This window comes from Chlorocebus sabaeus, chromosome 20, assembly GCF_047675955.1.
Source record: "Chlorocebus sabaeus isolate Y175 chromosome 20, mChlSab1.0.hap1, whole genome shotgun sequence".
In the NCBI taxonomy this organism is placed as follows: Eukaryota; Metazoa; Chordata; class Mammalia; order Primates; family Cercopithecidae; genus Chlorocebus; species Chlorocebus sabaeus.
In genome coordinates this window covers 15,882,455-15,904,712 of record NC_132923.1, presented here as the reverse complement: position 1 = coordinate 15,904,712, position 22,258 = coordinate 15,882,455, and the positions used below count along the sequence as shown (strand labels likewise).

The following is a 22,258-nucleotide window of genomic DNA, read 5'->3' as shown; positions in this document are numbered from 1 at the left end:
GTGGTATTATAACTAGTGATTCAGTGTCACATGTCTTCTGGGATAAAGGGGGATAAATAGGTCCCCCTTCTTCACTCCCAACTTGAAAGCTATAGGGAGTCTTATCAGTCCCTACAGGATAAGGGGCATTATGCCAAATACACAGAAGCAAACAAGTATGACTGCCAATCAGAGTTGATAGTGACTGTCAGCTAGAGTTCAGTCAACTCACTGTTTGGAACAGATGTTTGGGAAGCAAAAAACACGTGAACTTATGATGTACTGGTAGCTAACCTAAAGGGTATGGGACCATGACAACATTTATCTGAACCCAGGTGAGACCCCTCAGTGTGTGCCTTCAATGGAACCTCTCTACTAAGCCGTCAATGGGTGGGAAAAGCTGAGACTATCCTAATCGTGGCTGTGTTTATTGGGCTGCTGGAACCAGATTACCATACCTCTTTGATGAATGAGCCTGGCAGACCCCGAATCGAATTTAAGTGAAAGCCATAGCCATTTTCACCTTTAGCCAGCCTGCAGAGTTTAGGCTTATGATCTACTTCCTCTGTAGTATCTGGTGGACTTGAGACTTCCAGAGAAGCGGGAGTAGGAGCTGGAGCCTCCTTGACAGAGCCATTGGGCAGTTCTTGACTTTGATAGTAGAGAAATGGAGAAAAATGAGCCTTTTGAAAAATAAAGGGAAAAAACATTAACTTAGTTGTAACCATGAGTAAGTTATACTTTGTTAAATGTGCTAATTTTTATGGTATCATACATATTCCACTGTTCTTCCGGATATGTGATTGTAGGCTGTAAAATTACTACCCCAACCAGGAAAGGTATAAAAGAAGATTGTGCTTCATTGTGGAGTAATATGTGTATACATGTACACAAATGCACACATGAACGAACATAAAAGCAGTATAGGATGCTGTACAAGGATCCAAAAAGATGTCTAAAAAATTGCTAATTTCTTTTGAGTTCATGATAGTGAGCAAGTCACTGAACAATCTATACATAATTCCCCTGTTGGGAAATGACACATCTGACTGACTAGCCCGGTACCTCATGCAAAGTACATTCTTCTGGCTTTTCCTTTTGGTAAGATGGTCTTCAGAGCTCCTTAAACATATTCGAAAAATGTAAAACACAAGACACTTCTGATAGTTAATTTTAGGTGCCAACTTGACTGGATTAAGGAATACCTAGAAACCCGGTAAAGCATTATTTTGGTGTGCGTCCATGAGGGTGGTTCCAGAGGGGATAAGTGTGCGAGTCCGAGTGAACTACAGAAAAGGCAAAGGTGTCCGTCTGTCTGCTAGGGCTGGGATACACTCTTCCTCTCCTGTGCTTGGACGTCAGAATTCCAGGTTCTCTGACCTTTGGACTCTAAGATCTACAGCCACAGCCCCCCAGATTCTCAGGCCAAATGCACAGAAGCAACCAAGTAGGAATGCCAATCGGGTGATGCCAGTAAGTCAGATTTGAACGGAGCCGCACTCCTGTCATCCCAGGGTTTCAAGCTTGAAGACAGCCTGTTGTGGGGCTTCTTAGCCTCCATAAATTCCCCTAATTAATCTCCTCTCATGCCTGTATCTTTATATCCTACTAGATCTGTCTCTCTGGAGAATGTTAATATAACACTATTTTTATCACTATCCGAAGACTTAAAGCTACTAGAAGAGAACAACCCATATATACAGTAATAATTGGTGAGAGGGTGACAGCTATTATATGGTCACATATTGTAACAAAAGTTAATTCCAACCCTTTGCTGCTTGCCAACACCCTCCCCTTCCAGACCTGGGATCTGTGTGCTTATTTTACTATGTATTGTTGTAACCATTAGCTGTCACTTGTGTTATGCCAAACTCTCCAACATCTTTACTCCTAATTCATATCAACTCCCAGACCGTCCGTATGAAGAAATGATGGTCTTGAATACCGAAGAGGCATAGAACAGGAAACAGGACTGATTTTTTGTAATAGAATTCTGAGCCTAACTGGCTGTTTTAGTTGAGACAATTAGAGTGGACCTGGGTATGGTGTGATCCTGGATCAGCAGCAAAATGGCTGCCCACAAGTGTCCGGAACATTTGTTAGGCGATGAGTAGGAAATCAAGCAATGGAAGGTGAACACAGTGTGGGCTCTACTTGAAATCGCACTGTTAGCAGCCTGACTAAAATTAGATTTTGAGTCCTCTGGTTATCATCTGTCTTGCTAACCACAAGACCACATCTCCTTCCTTTCTAAGTGAGAATACCACCAGCACGAACCTCCTAGTTACCCAGTTCAACTAACTTCAGACCTTTTAGTCATATACTTGCAAGTTCCACAATGGAGTCTTCCCCCTCTTTAAAATATGGAAAATTATCAGGTGACTCATTACATACAAAAACAACGTGTGATGACACTACCTGAACAACCAAATCAACTGCATCTGACAGTCGCAGCTCATCTCGAGGCAAAGTACAGTAACATCAAAACAATGAGATTTTGGCCGAGCTTGGTGGCTCATGCCTGAAATCCCAGCACTTTGGGAGTATGAGGTGGGCAGATCACTTGAGGTCAGGAGTTCGAGACCAGCCTGGCCAACGTGGTGAACCCTCATCTCTACTAAAAATACAAAAATTAGCCAAGTGTGGTAGCAGGCACCTGTAGTCCCAGCTACTTGAGAGGCTGAGGCAGGAGACTCACTTGAATGCAAGAGGCAGAGGTTCCAGTGAGCCAAGAACACACCATTGCACTCCAGCTTGGACAACAGCGGGAGACACTGTCTCAAAAAACAAACAAATATTGAGATTTTATTCATGCTTCATTCAGATAATTGGGTGTCTAGTATATGCCAGGGACTGCTAGAGGGTTGTGTTTCATTCACTCATGTATCTCAAAGATCTACCCTCTACCCCAACCTACAGGGCTTACTTTGGAGAGGGGGGAAGGAGAGAATGAGGGCAGGCCTCTTTTTAGATCAAAGTTCTCTATTAACCAAAACAGAAAAATTACAATTAAATTATTCTGTGATAAGATCAGGAGGGGTCGGAATCCCCTTTACAACAAACAGCTGCAGAACCACCTCTGATTTCTGCTTGACTTTTTCTACCAACTGCGAAGTGACTCATCATTACTGGCAGCTTCAGTTGGTTCTTAAGCCAAAAGCGAGCTCACTATGGCTTCTCTGGCCCTGCTCTGCCCCACAGGACACCTTTAAAAAACTGTGTAGGCCGGGCGCATTGGCTCATACCTGTAATGCCAGCACTTTGGGAGGCCGAGGCGGGTGGATCACGAGGTCAGGAGATCGAGACCATCCTGGCCAACATGGTAAAACCCCATCTCTACTAAAATACAAAAAATTAGCTGGGCGTGGTGGTGCGCACCTATAGTTCCAGCTACTCAGGAGGCTGAGGCAGGGGAACCGCTTGAACCCAGGAGGAAGAGATTGCAGTGAGCCGAGATGGCGCCACTGCACTCCAGCCTGGTGATAGAGCAAGACTCCGTCTCAAAAAAAAAAAAAAAAAAAAAAAAAGTGCTCCTTCTTACATGTAATAGCCTTTCAAATTCTTGAAGATGCTTTCGTCTCCAAAGCCTGACTCAAGCTAAATACTCACATGGTGGCTTCCAAAACCTCTTCCCTGGTTACCCTTGTCATTGCCTTCTTAAAGTGAGGTTCTTGAAACCGGACACAATATTGATTTAACAAATAGAACATTTAGACGTGTGAGGCATTATTCTACATACTCTAAATATTCCAGTTCAACCCTCATAGCCACCCTTCACTGTAGCTACTACCCCTCTCTTAAAACTAAGGAAACTGAAGCACACCAGGAATTCAAGTATGGTCTGACCAAGTAAGTACAGTAAGATAGTTATCTCCAGAAGCCAAGTGTCAGTTAATTTTTAAATTGCCATTTTTGGATGGGGCAACTACTTGGAGTATCAAGTTTCTGATCTTTTTCTATAGTCCTCAATCAGGTCTCACCATGTGGTATTCATACAATTTACTTTTAGGTTAGCATAGTACACCTGAAATTTATTCTTATTTCTTTAGTTTTTATTTTTTCTGTCCTAAATATTTTGAGTATTAATTACACTCTCCAGCAAATGAATTATCTAGTACCACTTTAAGTATGTTAATATATTTTCCATATCTCCTTTCAACTTTAAACACAAATGGTTAGGAACAAGTAGCATGCCATTAGAGACTTCTATTCAAGCTGATATTCAGGCTGATACCAAGTATTTTCTAGGTATGATTGTTCAAGTAGTTAAAAAAAGCCATTAATCCAATTCATTGTTTAATCCTGCTTACAAGATTATCTTGAAATATCTCACGAAAATGTGCTGAGGAGGAGTATGGTATAATGGATTATGGGTCCAAGAATTTGGGTTCAAATACCAGCTTCAGTCTTTACTAAGCTGCGTGACTTTAGCAAAGCACTTAGTCTCTCTAAGCTTCAGTTTCCTAATCTATGATGAAGGCCTAATATATCACCACCCATCATATTCCCCCTCTGTACCACTTATTTTAGTTCTACCATCACTGTATATCACAGGGAACATTTATCTTGTTCATCTTTACGATCAGCACTTAGCAAGACAGATGGTACTTAGAAGGCCCCCCCAGGTATCTGTTAAACTAGACTGAACCTCAGTTTTTGTGTTAAAAGTGTTAAAATAAAACCTTAAAACATGCAGTAGTAGATGTTACGATAAAGAGCTGTTAAAAGTTAGTTTGATTCAGCTTGGTCTTGGTCTATCTGTGTTTCTCTTTGATTTGCTAAGGGTTTACAAGTTGTTTAATAATCCTTTCTAGGCTTTTATGTGCAGTTGATAGAACTTAACTGACCTAAAGCTTAAAATCTAATTGTTCCCTATTTGGGGAACAATTTTATTTCCAGGCTTATATTCTCCATAGATTTTCTCAGATCACTGAGAGTAAGTCTGCAGTTATATTCACAAATTGTTTCAAAATCTTAAGACCAAGGATTTAAAACCCATTTATCAATCATTTGGCATTCTCTTATCACTACCAATTTGAGTTGAGCTTCAGTTCAGCCTTAATGATGATTGTTAGGCCTCTTCCAGTTTAAGGAACAAAGTCCTAACTCAGTGCAAAGGTTGAGGGCATGAGGGAATGGGCCCAGCCTTAATGCATGAATATATGGCCTTGTATTACTTACCAGTCTGTACATGTTGTCCGTCTCTTTGTCTACCACCAACAGTGAAGTCTGATCTCCACCCTTTCTAATCATTTCCACCACACTGTCATGATCCAGGGTTTCCACAGATTCGCCGTTGACAGCAACTACCAGATCATTGTTCTTCAAGCCAGCCTCCTCTGCTGGACTTCCAGAATCTATGTCCTTGATGATTTGACCTGTCCTCCCCCCACCCCAAAAAATAAAATTATCAATAAGTCCCTTAAAAAAAAAAAAAGATTTTCTGCTGGAGCCTAAAGCCCTGATGAAATAGATGTAAAAAGCATGCTGAGTACAACTATAATCCCTTCCACCAGCATCCCAGGAAGTTTATAAGCACACAATCTAGGCTCATTTCCTGCTCAGAACTCACTCCAGAAATTAACCCAGCCGTTAACAATGAAGGGGTCTTAATGGAAATAATCATGTTACTAACAGTGTCTGACATTCAATTTTGGCACAATAGCATATTAAAAGGCTGTAAGTTCCCAGGAAGTCAGTGGGCGTACTTGTAGCCATTCTTCTTATGTAAAAGCTGTCATAAAGGACGGGAAAGAATAAAGAACAAAATCTAAAACTTTGGACCTTAAGAAACCCATGCTGGCATTTTAGTAGCAATGTATTCAGTTGTGAATGTATTTGTATATACATGCCTCCATGTGCCTTTGGCCTTCTGGTATCTTTACCAGATGCTGCCAGAGCTCTTTTTTTTTTTTTTTTTAAACAAGCTCCTGTTTCCCTTTTCCAGCTGGTTGCTGGGTATCTCCAACAAAATATCTCATAGATCTCTCAACTGTAATGTATTCAAACCAAAAATCAGCTCCACCCATTCTCCACCCCAAAGCCCCTCCTCTTGGTTACCTGTTAGTGGAGCAACACCCTCCTAGCCACCAACACTTGGCAACTGATTCTTCCCCAGCATCCAGTCCCCATATCTAGATGATTGCTAAGTCCTCTCATGCTACCCTAATATCTTACACATCCCCCTTCCTCTACCCTGAATGCAGTTTGTGTTGTTCCTGCCTAGAATTCTATGTAAACTATGACAGCACCTTCCTACTGCTCTCCCTTCCCCAATCAATACAGATCGGCCTTCAGATCCATCTTGATGCACATTCTTAACCACGTCACTCTCTGGTGCAACAGAATGAGCATGGGCTTTGGAACTAAACAACTATTTGACCTTACATAATTACTGTATCTTCTCCAAGCCCTCAATTTCAGCAGTTCTTCCTGCATAATTGTTAGGAGTAATTGAGACGTGCAAAGCCCCCAAGACATTATAGGCTGGTTTTTTTCTTCTCCCTTATACTGCTCAAAAAATAACTCCCCATCATCTAATGAGCCAAGTCCAAACTCGTCAATCTTGCATAGAAGTTCCCTTGTCACCTCTCTCCAGCCTACCCTTCCAACGAATTCTTGCACCACGCATCATGTGCCAATTACACTGTGCCCATGTCTCCTGACAGTGTTCACGTGACTCCCCGCTTCCTGGAATGATCTTCCTTGTCCTGGCCCTGCCTACTTTCCCAAATCTATTCATGTTACAAAGCCTGAACTCAAGGACCACCCCTAGTATGAGGACTTCTGGTACCTTTTTAGTGAGAAAAGCTTACTCTAACCTTGAATTATCACAGCGCTTAATCTGCCCCTGTATGAAGGTACTTAACCTCTATCTCCCTTCATTGTGGACATAAGTCCCTTATCTCTTATCTACTAAATGGTAGCCTCCTTGACTAAAGAATTCCTGTCTGATTCATGTGATGTTCTTTCTCCAAGGCACTGAGGATGTTTTTACAAAACACAAACCAAATTAATATTTGATAAATTAATGTAAACATAAAAGTGAAAATAATATAACAACTTATGGGTGAATAACAGTTTATACGGCCTGAACTCATGTTCTTTTATGTATTTACCTTCCCTGAAAGAACCTAGTGTTCTTCCTGTTAAGTTGCAAAGAAGGAGGACTCCTGGTTCTGAGTCCCCGATCCTCACCCACACCTCGGCCTCAGGTCCAGCGGTGTGCTATACTGGCTCACAAAAGCCAATTCTGTGCAACACTTCGTTGTGTTCAGTGACATCATGTTAGTAAGTTGAAATTGGACATGGGAGGAGTATTTACATCACAAAAACCAACAAATGCTACCAATTTGTATTCCATCACCACCCCCGCCCCCCCACCCCGCCCCGCCAGAGAGCCAGCTTACCAGGATACCATTGCCCAGATCCCAACTTCTGCCTTATCATAATGCTATGGAAACTTTTGATGCCCAACATCAGAGCCTCATGTGACATAGACTCTGACCCAGCTGTGCCTTCTAGTTTCTTGCTGTGCTCCTCATGCATCTGGTTGGAAGTTGGGAGTCTAATGGAACTCTGGAGTCAGACTGGGATGAGGAATTTGTTGGTTACACTGCCAAGTTTCCTGCTGTTGTACCTTACCTTTCTGTTCTGAGCCTGCCCTCAGATAGAAACCATAACCATTGCTTCCTTTCTTCATCTCCACAATTCGGGGCTGGTGGGGTAACAGTTTCAAACTAGCCGTTTCTCTTTTGAATTGTATCTTCTGCTCAAGGTGACGCTTGTCAGTTTCTTTGTCCACCAGCAGGAACATGACACGGCTTCCTGACTTCTTCACCTGTAACAACACACACAGATGAGGAACAACATCAACCCCCAAGAACAATGCTGGGGGATAAGAACGTTTCTGTATAAAGGCACACAGTCTCTAGGTTCAACAAAAGATAGGGGATGGAAGGCCTGAGTTTAAGCTGTTACACTATGTCCTGCCAGCTAACTGATACGTATCTATCTCCACTTCTAGAGTTGTTTTCCCTTATTTAAATATAACCCACCCACATAGGTACTAACTGAGCCCAAGTAGGAGCTGGAATTCAGAAAACCCATAGAGGTACCTAGATAAAAGCTAGAACAGGAGTTTGGAAAAGAAAAGAAAGTAAGAGTCCACGTCAAAAAATCATTCTACAAAGAGACGAGAAGGTTGGTCAATTTTTAAGGTTCCATATGACCTCAAAGGAAAATCTCAGTTATATCCCACTTCCTATTAAAGCATTTCAGTATTATCGGCTCAACAGTGAATTTATTGTAAATTCAGAGGGCACAGTGGCACACGCCCATAATCCCAGACTTTGGGAGGCCAAGGCGGGCAGATCACTTGAGCTCAGGAGTTCAAGACCAGCCTGGCCAACATAGTGAGATCCTGTCTCTACAAAAAAAAAATATATACAAAAATTAGCCAGGGGCGGTGGTGCACACCTGTAATCCCAGCTACTCAGGAAGCTGAGGTGGCAGAATCATCTGAGCCCAGGAGGCCGAGACTACAATGAGCTGAGATGGTGCCGCTACACTCCAGCCTGGGTAACACAGTGAGACCGTGTCTCAATCAGACAGTTCAGAGGGGGCTCCCAATCCGATACAAACAAGATCCAAAAGGTAAAGTTAATAGTTTTGTAGCCCTTATGTGAAATTAGGGAAGGCTTTATTCCAAAACCTGTATTAACACTGCTTATACCACTAGTGAGAGTCTGTTCACCCTTAATATGAAGGGGCAACTCAGCTGGATATTTTTTCCATCATAAACTCATGCTGTCCCCTGCCACCCCTGTCTTCCTGTCACCTCCAATGAGAATAGAGTAGAAGATAGGGCAAGAAAAGTACCCTTTGGGGCATACCTTTTCAACCACTTCCTCGTGGCTGGCATCCTCTACATTCTCTCCATTCACTTCAATCAAGTGATCGTCAGCCAGAACTCCAGCTTTCATAGCCACACCTTGAGGTGTAATATCAGTCATGTACACCCCCTTTTTACCTGGAAGAGAGTAGGGGTGAACTCCATGTGGAGACAAAAGTGACTCCCTCTTGGATGGTAATCTGCGATGCTGAATTCTGATTAGCCCCAGTCCTGTGACTGCCTCCTGATTTCCTACTTCATTTACTGTCCCTAGTGTAAGAACATGTGAACCTTAATGTTACCACACAAATTACAGGCCATGATGCATATAGCATTCTTGGCTATTGCAGAGGGCTGCCTTTGAATGCCTTGCTGGAGCACATATACCCTTTCCTTATGGCATATCAGCCTTGGGTCTGGGGAGTAACACTGTAGAGATCTACATGTTTTGTGGCTGTCCAAGACCATGCTTCTGTTCATAAGTTCCCCTGATAAATTCCAATGTACCTACAAACTGGATTTGCCTGCCTTGTTCTTTGGTTTCTGAGCTCCTTCGGCATTCGAGGACTGCTTTGCATACACCACCCTTTCATAGAACACTCCATTGCACAAAAAAAAAAAAAAAAAAAAAAAAAAAAAAAACACACAGAAATCCAGTGGTAAAGACTTTTCTCCCAATAATGTGAAAATAGAACTTCCAATTTTAGAGCTAATCAAACAGCCTTTGGCTTCTGATCTAAAATCACAGTTATAGCTCCTGGCACAGAACTTGACACAGCCTTTACTCAGTGGGTATTTGTTGATTTGAATAGAATTTCTGAGGTCAGCTAAATGCAAAGATGGAATCTTGGGTGGCCTTGGCCCCTTGTACCAGAAAGCACGAAACCATACCCACACTGCATTATTGTGTCTATATGCCCTTTCTTTGCATTTGTAGAATCAGAAAGCATCTTTCCCATTCCTTCCTCTTTAGTTTGTACTATCAGCCATCGTATGCTGATGGAGTCATCTCACCAATGTAGGCTAACAAGGACAGGCACAGGAGGGAGGGAAGAACATGAACGCATTTAGGTGGTGAGATTTAGGTGCTACTTACAGAAATGCTGTCAATTCTTCAAAGATATTAATAGAGCAGTTCCCCCTTAACCATGGGAGATTCATTCCAAGACCCCCAGTGGAAGACTGAAACTTTAGATAGTATTCTGAACCCGGTATGTTTTTTTTTCCTGTGCGTACATACCTATGATAGAGTTTAACTTATAAATTAGGCACAATAAGAGATTAGCAATAACTGAGCTAATCTTAGCAACCTCAGCGTACAATATTTTTTCTTTCCTTATTAAATCGAGAACTTTTCACTTAATAGAAGCGCTTTACAGCCTTTTTTTTTTTTTTCAACAGATAGTGCCTCGCTCTGTCACCTAGTCTGGAGTCCAGGGGCACAATCTTGGCTCACTGCAACCTCTGCTTCCCCAGTTCAAATAATTCTCCTGCCTCAGTCTCTCAAGTAGCTGGGACTACAGGTGCCTGCCACTGCACCTGGCTGATTTTTGTATTTTTAGTAGAGATGGGGTTTTGCTATGTTGGCCAGGCTGGTCTCGAACTCCTGACTTCTGACCTCAGGTGATCCGTCCGCCTCGGACTCTCAAAGTGCTAGTATTACAGGCATGAGCCACTATGCCTGGCCACATTACAGCTTCTCTTTGTCATATCTGAACTGCCAGCATCACAACTATTGCATTTTGGGCTTTTTTTTTTTTTTTTTTTTGGAGACAGAGTCTCACTTTGTCACCCAGGCTGGAGAGCAGTGGCGCAATCTTGGCTCACTGCAAGCTCCGCCTCCCGGGTTCACGCCATTCTCCTGCCTCAGCCTCCAAGTAGCCAGGACTACAGGCACCCGCCACCATGCCTAGCTAATTTTTTGTGTTTTTAGTAGAGACAGGGTTTCACCGTGTTAGCCAGGATGGTCTCCGTCTCCTGATCTCATGATCCGCCCGCCTCGGCCTCCCAAAGTGCTGGGATTACAGGTGTGAGCCACCGCGCCCGGCCTGGGCTATTATTTTTTATTGATACATAACATTTGTACATATTTGTAGGGTGTGTGTCATATGTTGATACCAAGAGCATATATGAACAAATCGTGGTATAATATTTAGGACAGCCATCCTTGAACATTTATCATTTCTTTGTGTTGAGAATATTTCAAATCTTCTTACAACTATTTTGAAATGTGCAATACGTTGTTGTTAACTATAGTCACCCCACTTTGCTATCAAACATTAGAACTTATTCTCTCTTTGTGTTTGTACCCATTAACCTAGCTTTCTTCATCCCTGCCCTACCCCACATACACTCTTCCCAGCCTCTGGTATCTCTCATTCTACTCTCTACCTCCGTGAGATTCACTCTTTTTTAGCTCCCACATATGAGAATATGTGATATTTTTCTTTCTGTGCTGGGCCATTATTAAGCAAAATAAGGATTATTTGAACACAGTACTTTAATACTGCAACAGTTGACCTGATAACAGACAAGTAAGCACATACCACACGGAGATGCTAGACACACAGAGGATTCATGTCCAAGACGGGGCAGGACAGCACAAGATTTCATTACCCTACTCATAATGGTTCACAATGCAATCATTATGTATGGAATTCTCCATTTAATATTTTCAGACCACAGTTGCCTGCAGGTAAGGTAACTGAAACTATGGAAAGCAAAACAGGATAAGGGGGGACTCCTGTATTTCAACCTAGGCAAGGGATCGCTTGCTAATGACTACATAAATCACTTGTAAGGAATGACAGTAACTTAAATTCTGCTTCCTTAAACATTCAGCATTTCTCCTGCCACCTTGTTATATATTTGTCATGAAGAAACCATTTTCCTCATAAAGCTAACCTAAACTGCTCACCATGTGCATTAGCACATGAGCCAGATGAGTAGAATCTGAATTATGATTTTCTCTTTTTTTTACCACTTTACTGATAATAGGCTTCGAAGACGTGCCAAGCTTCCTTTGACTACCCACACCACTGTGTTTAATAGCTGACCAACCTGAGAAATGCCCCTTATCGCGAGTTTCCATCTCTTGGTACAGGTTAAATAAGCTTTATAAACTATTGTGAATTTACCACTGGTCTGCTGCTGTACCACTTGCCAAATCATGACCTACCACCAGTGCTTCTCCAGCCCCAGAAACAATGTGGGCAGAGGCAACGTTCAAGAAGGAACCGACTAGCTAACACAGCCCCTCTGGTTCCAACCAATACCCCCAGAGCCATGGTCAACTGAACACAGGTTAGTCTGCACCTCTGAAATTCTAGAAACAGAACTTCTAGTGCTTCCTGATGGTCAGGGTTTCTCAAATCACTCTGTACCTCTTAGCCAGAGCTCAAAGATGCACCTCAGAACAGGTGGGGCTGAGCCACAGCTGAGGATACTATCAACATGTTACAGGAGGGTGGAGATTTTTGCAGTATTCTCAGCAAAGGTAACAGTGCCTGGCACATCAGTAGGTGCTCAAGAATTTGTTGAATAAATGAATGACTATCTGGGCACCCAGATTAAAAAAAGACACCAATCTTACTCAAAAGTAGCTATTATGAAGACTCTCATTTTTCTTGCCTCTTATTCCTCATTCTCCTCTTCATTTTCACCCTAAGAGGGCTAGAAGCATCAACCCTCTGACCCCCTGACCTCAAAGAGTCCTCAAGTGTCAGCCTGACAAACACTCAGGGACAGAAGTGCCCAGTGCCCCCCACCCCCACTGCTGTCCAGTGTCCCTCCCCGATTGCACAACTGTGCAAGGCAAGGGAAAGGGCAGGGAGGGAGGGAGAGACAGAGGGAGGGAGGAAAGCTGTTGCAAGCTATCTAAAGCAACTGAAAAGTCAAAGAAAAGTCATTAACCAATAGCATCTTTGTTCTGGAAGCCTGTTGTCTGTGCCCTGCCCCTGCCTCCCCCTCACTCCCCCAAAAAATTCTCACCTTGGACAGTTTTCAGAGAGAAGCCATAGCTGCCTCCCTGCTTCACGAGGTAGCAGAGCCGGGGCTGGGTCCAAGTCTGCACGCCTCCATTCATCACAGGGGAAAGTGTATTATCACTCAAACCTTGTTCCTTCTGACTTTGACCCAACTCTTTCAAGTCCACCTGTGTTTTCATTGCTTTCTCATAGGAATCCCCATCCAGAACTAGTAAAGTCACTGAATTCCCACTCTTTCTGACCAGATCCACAACCTAGGAGGGAAGAAGAAAAAAATAACTTTAATAACCCTCTATCAACTGCCAGAGGGAAATGCTGACCATGTGGCTCCATATCTGGCCCTGGAGATCCTGCTAGTTGACCCCTGACACCCAAGTAGAAGCAGGTAGTTCCTCAGCCACCTCCATCCGTGCCCTCCCGAGATCCAGGTGCAGATTAGGCTGAGCTTCTGGCACTGCTGGAATATAGAGCATGGTCCAACCCCAGCCCAGAGGCTTCTTACAAGGACTGCCCCTTTCTAGAGAGGAGCACTGCCCTGGATTGTAACTGTACCTCCTGAGTGCATGGCGACAGAACAGTGTAAGGAAAAGAGCATGCTTTTGGAGTCAGGCAGAATAGGGTAAGGCCAGACTCTCCCATATATCCTCTGCATGAACATGTTAGCAAGCTAAGTTATCTGTACTTAGCTTCCTAATCTGTGAGATTGTAACATATACCTCACAAGGTCATGAGGAGGACTTAACAAGATAATGAATGTAAAATTGCCTAGCACCATTTTTGGTATGTAGTGAACATGCAATTCATGTTAGACCTGATGCTATTCAAATTCAAGAGTAATGTGTACAGTTCTTGGTTCCTCATAGGGAACTTGATTGGCCAACATAAGGTACAGCAATAAAGGTGTCCTGCCTTGCTGGTGGCAGCCAGAAAAGAACCAAACTCTACTGACCCCCAAAATTATAATCAGCAGAGAAGATGTTGGGGCTGAAGAGATCCTGGAAGAGGAGCCCCAAATGTCTCATTCACCTGCGTATGTTCTTCTTTGTCCACAAAAACACCATTGATCCTAAGAACTCGGTCTCCATCCTGAAGGCCAGCCTTCTCTGCTGGGCTACCCTTCTCAACCACCCGGACCAGGTGGCCCTCGGTGTCCTTCTCAATTCGCAGGAAGAAGCCATAGTTTTGCCCTTCTTGCTTGGACAGTTTACATTCTCGGGGGCTGAAGGTGGAGGTCATTTCTGTGATGAAAAAAAATTAATAAATCCATGGAAAAGAGAAACTAATTGGAGTGAGAACCCCATCCTCCATCTCCTATAATTCTATTTTCCAATCACCAAATCTAGACTGCTTGGGTACACGCTGGGGGCACAGGACAACACCTTCCAGAACTTGCTAATGATTTCCCAATCTGTTTCCCCAAGGACAACTTTTTTACTAGAGTTTCAGACCCACATATTTTACTGGATACTGGACACAGATGCTGCCATTTCAGTATCTCCAACCAAACTCCTCTTTGTCCTCTGACCTAAAGAAATTAAGTCCAAATATATGAACCCAAAACTTTATGACAAGCCCACTCTCATTCAAACATTTGAAGAGCTTTTCAAGTTCAAGGAATCAGGGCTAAATCTGTAGACAAGACGGAGCCATACCTTGCCTCTCCTATTGGGGAACATAATTACATTCCCATAACCACACGTGGTGAGTGTCATGCTGGGGAAGAACGCAGTGATAAGGGGGAAAATAACAAAGGGTCTTGGGAATAGGGAGCGGGATGGGAAGAATTAAGAAAACTTCCTGAAGGAATGACACTTCCAAGAACTGAAAGATTAGTAGAAGCTTGGTGAAGTAGGACAGGACAAGGAAGAGCTTAAACTATTAAAAAAGGCAGGCGCAGTGGCTCACTCCTATAATCCCAGCACTTTGGGAGGCCAAAGTGGGCAGATCACAAGGTCAGGAGTTTGAGACCAGCCTGGCCAATATGGTAAAACCCCATCTCTACTAAAAATACAAAAATTAGCTGGGCATGTAGTCCCAGCTACTCAGGAGGCTGAGGCAGGAGAATCACTTTAACCCGGGAGGTGGAGATTGCAGTGAGCCAAGATCATGCTACTGCACTCCAGCCTGGGCAACAGACTGAGACTCTGTCTCAAAAAAAAAAAAGCAGAGACACCAGGCCTTGGAGGTTGTCCAATATGTTGGCGATGCACTAGAAAAGACTGTTCCAGCCTCTGAAGTCTCTAGCCAGAGCAGAGCAGAGATGCCCCATAGAAAAGAGATTCCTGTGGCTAGGTCGGGGCTCTCCCTCCCAAACGCTTTGTCACCCAGGCTGGAGTGCAGTGGCGCAATCGCCGCTCACTGCAGCCTCGAACTCCTGGGCTTAAGCGATCCTCCCACCTCAGCCTCCTGAATAGGTGGAGCTACAGGCACATACCACTATGCCCTGCTAACTAATTTTTTTTAGAGACAGTGTCTCCCTTTTTTACCCAGGCTGGTCTCAAACTCTTGGGCTCAAGTGATCGTCATGCTTCAGGCTCCCAAAGTGCTGGAATTGCAGACATGAGCCACCATGCCTGGCCTGAAGCAGCTTCTATTTCCATTCATCCTGCCCCTCCTGTTGCCCCATTGCAGGGGCAAGGTCCTGAGCCATAGGAGGAAGACAGGACAAATGTAAAACCACAGCTGGGGTTCCAACACCCAGTTATGATTAAGGGAAAGACTTCTGCCAGTGCTGCCGACACCTGCTGGCTGAAAGCTTTTTCTTTTATAGGAGAATAAGAACAGGGGCCAGAACAGCAACAGGCTGATACAGAAGGCAGAAGGCTCATGAGAGAACCCTGGAGTCCGATCTTCACACCACCTGCAGGGCAAGCCCTCAAGTTCCTCTCGTCACAGTTCCCTACCTACAAATCAGAATAAACCACTTATCCCTTCCCTCCTGGAGGGACAAGAACAGATGACCATACAGGATATGGGGGAGGGTGGAGAACAGGCCACAAAGTACTCCATGCACCCTAGAAGCCATGCCGTGGTGATTGAAGATAGCCATCCCTGACCATGCCCATGGAGACGTACAGTACAAATCGGACAGAAAGCCCTCGACTGCCCGATACCAGGCCTCTCACGCGGTCTCCGCAAAGTCGGAAGCCCATGCTGCCAGTGGCACAAGTGATTAAGCAGCCATGAAAGAAACAAACAAATAGACTCCCCATCGAGCATCAAGGCAAGAAAACAGTGAAGCCACACTCACCAGTGGTCAACACCAGCCCCTTGGGAGAGCTAGGCAGCTCTGCCTTATCAAAAACCACGACCAGCTGCCAGGAAAACACCACTCTGGGATGAAAGGAGAAAATATGGCATCACCAGAGTTGAGTCACATCCAGGCACCTGTTTGTGGCCCATTCCAGCTCCCTCACCTTTCACTCCTCTTTCTGCTGATCCCAACCTGCGAGCATCAGTTCAGTTTCAGCTTGAGTTCACATCTACGTCCAAGCTCACCTGTAGATCCCTACACCTTTCCATTTCATAGGGCCAAAAGACTTCAAAAGAATCAGAAAAGAAAGACGAGGTCTCAATGTCCTTTACGGGGAGGACCAGACAATAATTACATAAATGAATAAGATCATTTCAGATAATGATACTTGCTGTGAAGAAAATAGAATGTCAAACAAAACATGCAAAGCCCTCTTAAACTTGGGGGTAATTATTGGAGAACCTCATTCAAATCCTACACAATTCGGATTGTCCTTACAATCCGAATAAGGCCAACAGATACTACGTTTTCATCAAGAGATGAGGCTGTTTGTGATCAGCATGTGAATGCTTATTTCTAAGGCGCTCACACCCAAGATCCAGCAATCTCACGCCCTGCAGCGCCAACCACAAACTCTTAATCTCTTTGTTTGTAGGCCAAGGATAGAAAGTGAAACCTCCTCACTAGGAGAACCAGCCCTGTGTTTGGAGAGAGGGGAAGAGACAAAGGTTTTCCTATGTCTCACTGGAGACCTGTGAGCCTGACACACAAGGAAACACAAATCACTGTTTCTTGGCAGAATCTCAAGTTGACATTTTTGTTTGGAGTTTTCAAACAGCCGGATGGTGATCGCTCAGATCTGCACCTATGGCTCTGAAGCCTCAAGCATTCAGGGTCAGTTTCTTTTTTGGCTGTTTGAAGCCAGAAAATCAAAGCCACTTTATACCAATAGGGAAATGCTACCATACTGGTGGGGAAACAGCTACTGCTGCAAGCCCCCGACTGCCGCCTGCCACTATGTACTCCCCACCACACAGCCATTAATGGATTGACGCTGTGTCCATCGATCTGCATGTACCCAGGCCAGACTGATTAAATATTTACACCCCCAGCTGCACCAATGGGGAAAGCAGACCCAAACCTCAAAAGCCTGGTCTTACATGGGACCCTAAAACTATTTGTTTCCTTTGCCATCTTGCAGAAAGATGATTCATCTAGGAGCCAAGAGAGCTGGGCTCTGGTCCACCTCCAGGCCTGGCTCTGTCTAGTCCACATCTTGGTGTTACTCTGGCCCCTAATTCAGAGCTGGGGTATGTGTCTTTCGCAAGACTCTGTCATTGCTCCATGATAAGGATGCCTGGGCCTCTGGAACACAGGGCCGAATTAGGAAGGATCTTTGTATTTAAGGATACTCTTTCCTACTTCTTCAACCCCACCTCATCTTCTACCTCCTGAGAAAATCTGGAGATCAGACCCCTCTGGTGGATAGACACAGAAGAAGTGAAGGCCTATGGATTTCTAGACTATCATTAGCAGCAATCATCTGAAGCTGGAGTCCATTAAATCCAGCAGGCTTTGTTCCCCAGGTCAAACAGCCAAAATACATGGTGGCACACACCTTTAGTCCCAGCTACTCGGGAGGCTTAGGTGGGAGGATGGCTTGAACCTGGAGGCAGAAGTTGCTGTGAGCCGAGATCACACCACTGCACTCCACTCCAGCCTGGGCAACAGAATGAGACCCTGTCTCAAACAACAACAACAAAAAAAAAAAACTGGAGATGAAAGAAAGCTAGAACCATTCCTGAGCTCTGGGGGTAAAATCAATAGTTGACAACAAAGTTGTTTGTCTGTGGTAACGAGAACAAAGTGCTGGCTGGCAGACAGGAACCGCTCGGGGGTGAGAGCCAGTGAGTTCTTTTTCCCACCAATTTTATTGGTGAAAAAGCTAATTATACCATTAACTTTGCTTTTTTCCAAAATGATTAGATTATTGCTGCCAGGGAAGAGAATAATGTGGCCACAGTCAAGAAGAAACATTATGTAACTTTTAGAAGTTAGGAAGGCTTGGTAATGACCATGAAAAGGAGGGTGATATGACCTCCGAATGTGGCAGACTAAAAAGAACTAAAGCCACTGGTCCATTTTCCATAGGAAAGAAATAGCTGGTGGGACCTAGGTGACTTCTTCCAAGCCCAAGGCAGGCCAAGGACTCTCAGCCCCCAGCCAGCCATCAACAGAATTGATATATGAGATCCTTAGCACCACCCTCACCAACTCCTCTGCACAGAAAGCTGGAAATCCGAGCTGGGAGCTGTTCCTGAGCACTCTTCATGTAACTCCTATAAGCTTCCAGGTGTTATTTTGAAGAGGAATTCTGGGTCGGGCGCGGTGGCTCACGCCTGCAATCCCAGCACTTAAGAAGGCCAAGGTGGGTGGATCATCTGAGGTCAGGAGTTAGAGACCAGCCTGGCAAACATGGTGAAACCCCATCTCTACTAAAAATAAAAAAATCAAACCGGGCATGGTGGTGTACACCTGTAATCCCAACGACTCGGGAGGCTGGGGCAGGTGAATCTCTTGAACCTGGGAGCCAGAGGTTGCAGTGAGCCGAAATCGTGCCAGTGCACTCCAGCCTGGGCGACAGAGTGAGACTCCATCTCAAAAAAAAAAAAAAAGGAAGGAAGAAAGAAAAGGAATTCTGGGCTGGGCACAGTGGCTCACGCCTGTAATTCTAGCACTTTGGGAGCCAAGGCAAGCGGATCATGAGGTCGAGAGATCGAAACCATCCTGGTCAACATGGTGAAACCCTGTCTCTATTAAAATTAAAAAAAAAAAAATTAGCTGGGTGTGGTGGCACATGAGGCAGGAGAATCGCTTAAACCTGGGAGGCAGAGCTTGCAGTGAGCTGAGATCATGCCACTGCACTCCAGCCTGGTGATAGAGTGAGACTCCGTCTCAAGAAAAAAGAAAAAGAAAAGAAAAGCAATTCTGGAGCTGCTAGAGACCAGACAAAACATGGGCCATGGGGTAAGTAAATTCTTCTTCTGAAGAAGGAAAATAAATGGCAACTCCTCGAGGAGTGAAGTCAGCAGAATAACAAGAGCTTTCTTCATTTCCTCAGTCCTAGTTGTCCACCCATGCCCAAAGGCTTCAGCTGTCTAATCTGAGCAGAATAATTTAGCTTAAATTGTGTAACTCTGTAGACCGTGTCAGGTGATGCTAGCAATAATAAATCATGTCATTTGAAAACTCTCTATGGCACATTATCTCATTTAATGCTCGCAATCACCTTACAAGTTTGATTCTCAATCCTAGCTGCCCCCTCAGAATCACCTGTAGAGATTTAGAAAAATCAGTGCTTAGGCCCCCCTCAGGTCTAATGCAGAACAAAAGACCTAAACCAGAGCAAAGGAACTAGAGCTTAAAAATCACCCTAGGCCGCCTCTGACTCCTCCTGTCTCCCCTCAGCCTCAGGATAACTCCCTCCCTCATGGGTCACAGAGGAATGTCGAGATTGAGTGAACTAATCACAGCCACCCTGGGCTCACCTTTATCCAACCTGCGAGGCCAAGATGGCAGCCTGATTAGGAGAAGCTCTTGGTCACACCATGCAGTCCTCGGGATCCTGTGTGCCCACAATCAGTGCCCCAGCCAGCAGGATAGGAGCGTTTTGCAACCTGCAATCTGTTCCTTGTGCCTCCCTCCCCAAGTTCTAGCTCTGAGTTGGGTGAGCATAGAACCAAGCAGATAAAACAACCTTTCACAGTTTGCATAGGCTCTTTATGCTATGAATTGAGTCTAAGGGATTGCTCCCCACCTCCCAAACCTAAACACCTTAAAAGCTGAGGCCGTTCCTCATCCCCCTCCAACCCTATGGGCAGAATCTACCCAGGACTGAGGCCCTACCCGTCATCCTGTGAACCCTGGAGAAAAAGTGATGGTTGCCAGATTTACTCCACAGTTCTTTGCTCCCTACCAATGTCTTCCCTTTCCCAAACAATTAGCTTCTTCAGTTAGCATGCTGGGGCAGGTGAAATCTGTTTGGGATCATGAACATAGTTCCTTCTATTTTCCACTTCAGCATCAAGAAGATATACTACCCAAACCTGATTTCATTTTTTCATGCCACAGGCATCTGCCCCTCATTTATATGCAGAACACTGTCAAGTGGTTGATAGGATAAAGTTATACACCACCCCTATTCTCAAGAGACTTTATCGTTGACTAAAGAAAAAGTTTTAGAACAAAAATAACTGGCCAGGTGCGGTGGCTCACACCTGTCATCCCAGCACTTTGAGAGGCCAAGGAGGGCAGATCATGAGGTCAAGAGATCTAGACCATCCTGGCCAACATGGGGAAACCCAATCTCTACTAAAAATACATAAATTAGCCGGGTGTGGTGGCGCAGTCACAGCTATTCGGGAGGTTGAAGCAGGAGAATCACCTGAACCAGAGAGTCGGAGGTTGCAATGAGCCGAGATCGCGCCACTGCACTCCAGCCTGGTGACAGAGCAAGACTCCGTCTCAAAAAAGAAAAAAGAAAGAAAGAAAAATATGATTGTGAGCAGAGTATAAGTGAGGTAAGACCTACAATATGAAACAAATTAAGGAAACCTTCAAAAATTAGGCAGGACTTGATTTAAACCTTAACAACAGATGGATGACATTTCAACAAGTGCAGAAGGACGACACCGTTTTAGACACAGAACAGTGTGGACACCATGTTATGAAAGTGGGAAAGTTTGCCAGGTGCGGTGGCTCACACCTGTAATCCCAACACTTTGGGAGGAGGAGGCAGAGGTGGGCAGATCACTTGAGGTCAGGAGTTCAAGATCAGCCTGGCCAACATGGCAAAACCCTGCCTCTACCAAAAAAAATACAAAAATTAGCCAGGTGTGGTGGGGGGCAGCTGTAATCCCAGCTACTGAGGAGGCTGAGGCAGGAGAATCACTTCAACCCAGGAAACGGAGGTTGCAATGAGCCGAGATGATGCCACTGCATTCCAGCCCGGGTGACAGAGTGAGACACTGTCAAAAGAGACAAAGAGGAGGGAAAAGAGGAGGGAGGGAAAAGAGGAGGGAGGGAAGGAGGGAGAGAGAAAGAGAGAAAGAGGGAAAGCTTAGGTGTAGTCAAGGAAGAGCTAAAACCCAATGTGGTTGAAGGACAGCCAACAGAAGGGAAATCATGAGTGACAAATTAGACTATAAAGGCCATTAATATCAGCCCAAGGGATCTGGCCTTAGCTTGGTGGAAAGGGGCACCACTCAAGGCTTTTAAGCAGAGGAGTAACAGGATCAGAGTTGGGTTCCAAGAATGGCAGGTAGGCTGGATTCAAGCAAAGACACACTGCAGAGAGGCCGGGTAAGAGGCTGTTCTCAAAATCCTACTCACACGTGATAAAGGGCCTGACGCACATGGCAGCCATCAGAATAGAATGAAGGTGACGGAGGTGGAGGAACTACAGACACGACTAAGTGACATTGTAGTAACTCTACAGCCTTGTTCCCTCAGATTTCTCCATGCAGAGATGATCTCAGACAGAACAGCTGTGACAACACAGATGTCCAAAACACTTCTTTACACTCACCATGACAAGTGTACAGGAGGAACAACAGGTGTGCAGCACCCAGTCAGTGTCAGGGCCCACGGGCTCCTGCCACTCTTCCTAATGATGGCTTACTCCCCTGGCATGTAGTTTTTTTATTCTGGTTTCGCTGTCATGAAAACTCCTCTGTCACAGAGTGGCAAATGCACAGTTAAGTCTTCAGAGGCCACAGCTCAATTTGAACACAACTGTGCTTTGGGCTCCTCTTAGTCCAGGTGTTGTAAGGACACTGTAGTTCTGTAGCCACTCACTTATTCTGCCTGCTTCTCCACAAGGGCCAGCTGTATACTTTCCCTGAACTGATGACCCTGGCTCAGTATTTTCTACTAAGCAGCCTGGATAGCTTTCCTACTTCAAACCCTGAACTCCCCTTCTATTACAGACTGATTTTTGCCCCCAACTTCCAATTCATACATTGAAGCCCTAATCCCCAATGTGACTGTACTTGGAGACAGGAACTTTAAAGAAGTAACTAAGGTTAAATGAGGTCATGAGGGTGGGACCCTAATTCAACAGAACTGACGCCCTTATGAAAAGAGGAA

The 22,258-nt window shown here is 44.6% G+C and overlaps 1 protein-coding gene across 4 annotated transcripts in view; it reads right to left on the bottom strand.

Annotated features, from left to right (window-relative positions):
- Nucleotides 1–22,258, bottom strand: part of PDZK1 (PDZ domain containing 1) — a 49,907-nt gene that overhangs the window by 2,653 nt on the left and 24,996 nt on the right. For 3 of the 4 annotated variants that reach the window (XM_073008079.1, XM_007977312.3, XM_037997388.2), the window contains 6 exons: nt 13,885–14,096; nt 12,863–13,112; nt 8,874–9,010; nt 7,624–7,819; nt 5,161–5,357; nt 438–662 (listed from right to left, as the gene is read on the bottom strand). In XM_073008079.1, the coding sequence (XP_072864180.1) occupies nt 438–662; nt 5,161–5,357; nt 7,624–7,819; nt 8,874–9,010; nt 12,863–13,112; nt 13,885–14,094 (1,215 nt within the window). In that variant the 5' untranslated portion in view covers nt 14,095–14,096. Of the gene's footprint in view, nt 1–437; nt 663–5,160; nt 5,358–7,623; nt 7,820–8,873; nt 9,011–12,862; nt 13,113–13,884; nt 14,097–17,729; nt 18,283–22,258 lie in introns of those variants that run through there. The other variant, XM_007977315.3, reaches the window with a different exon arrangement.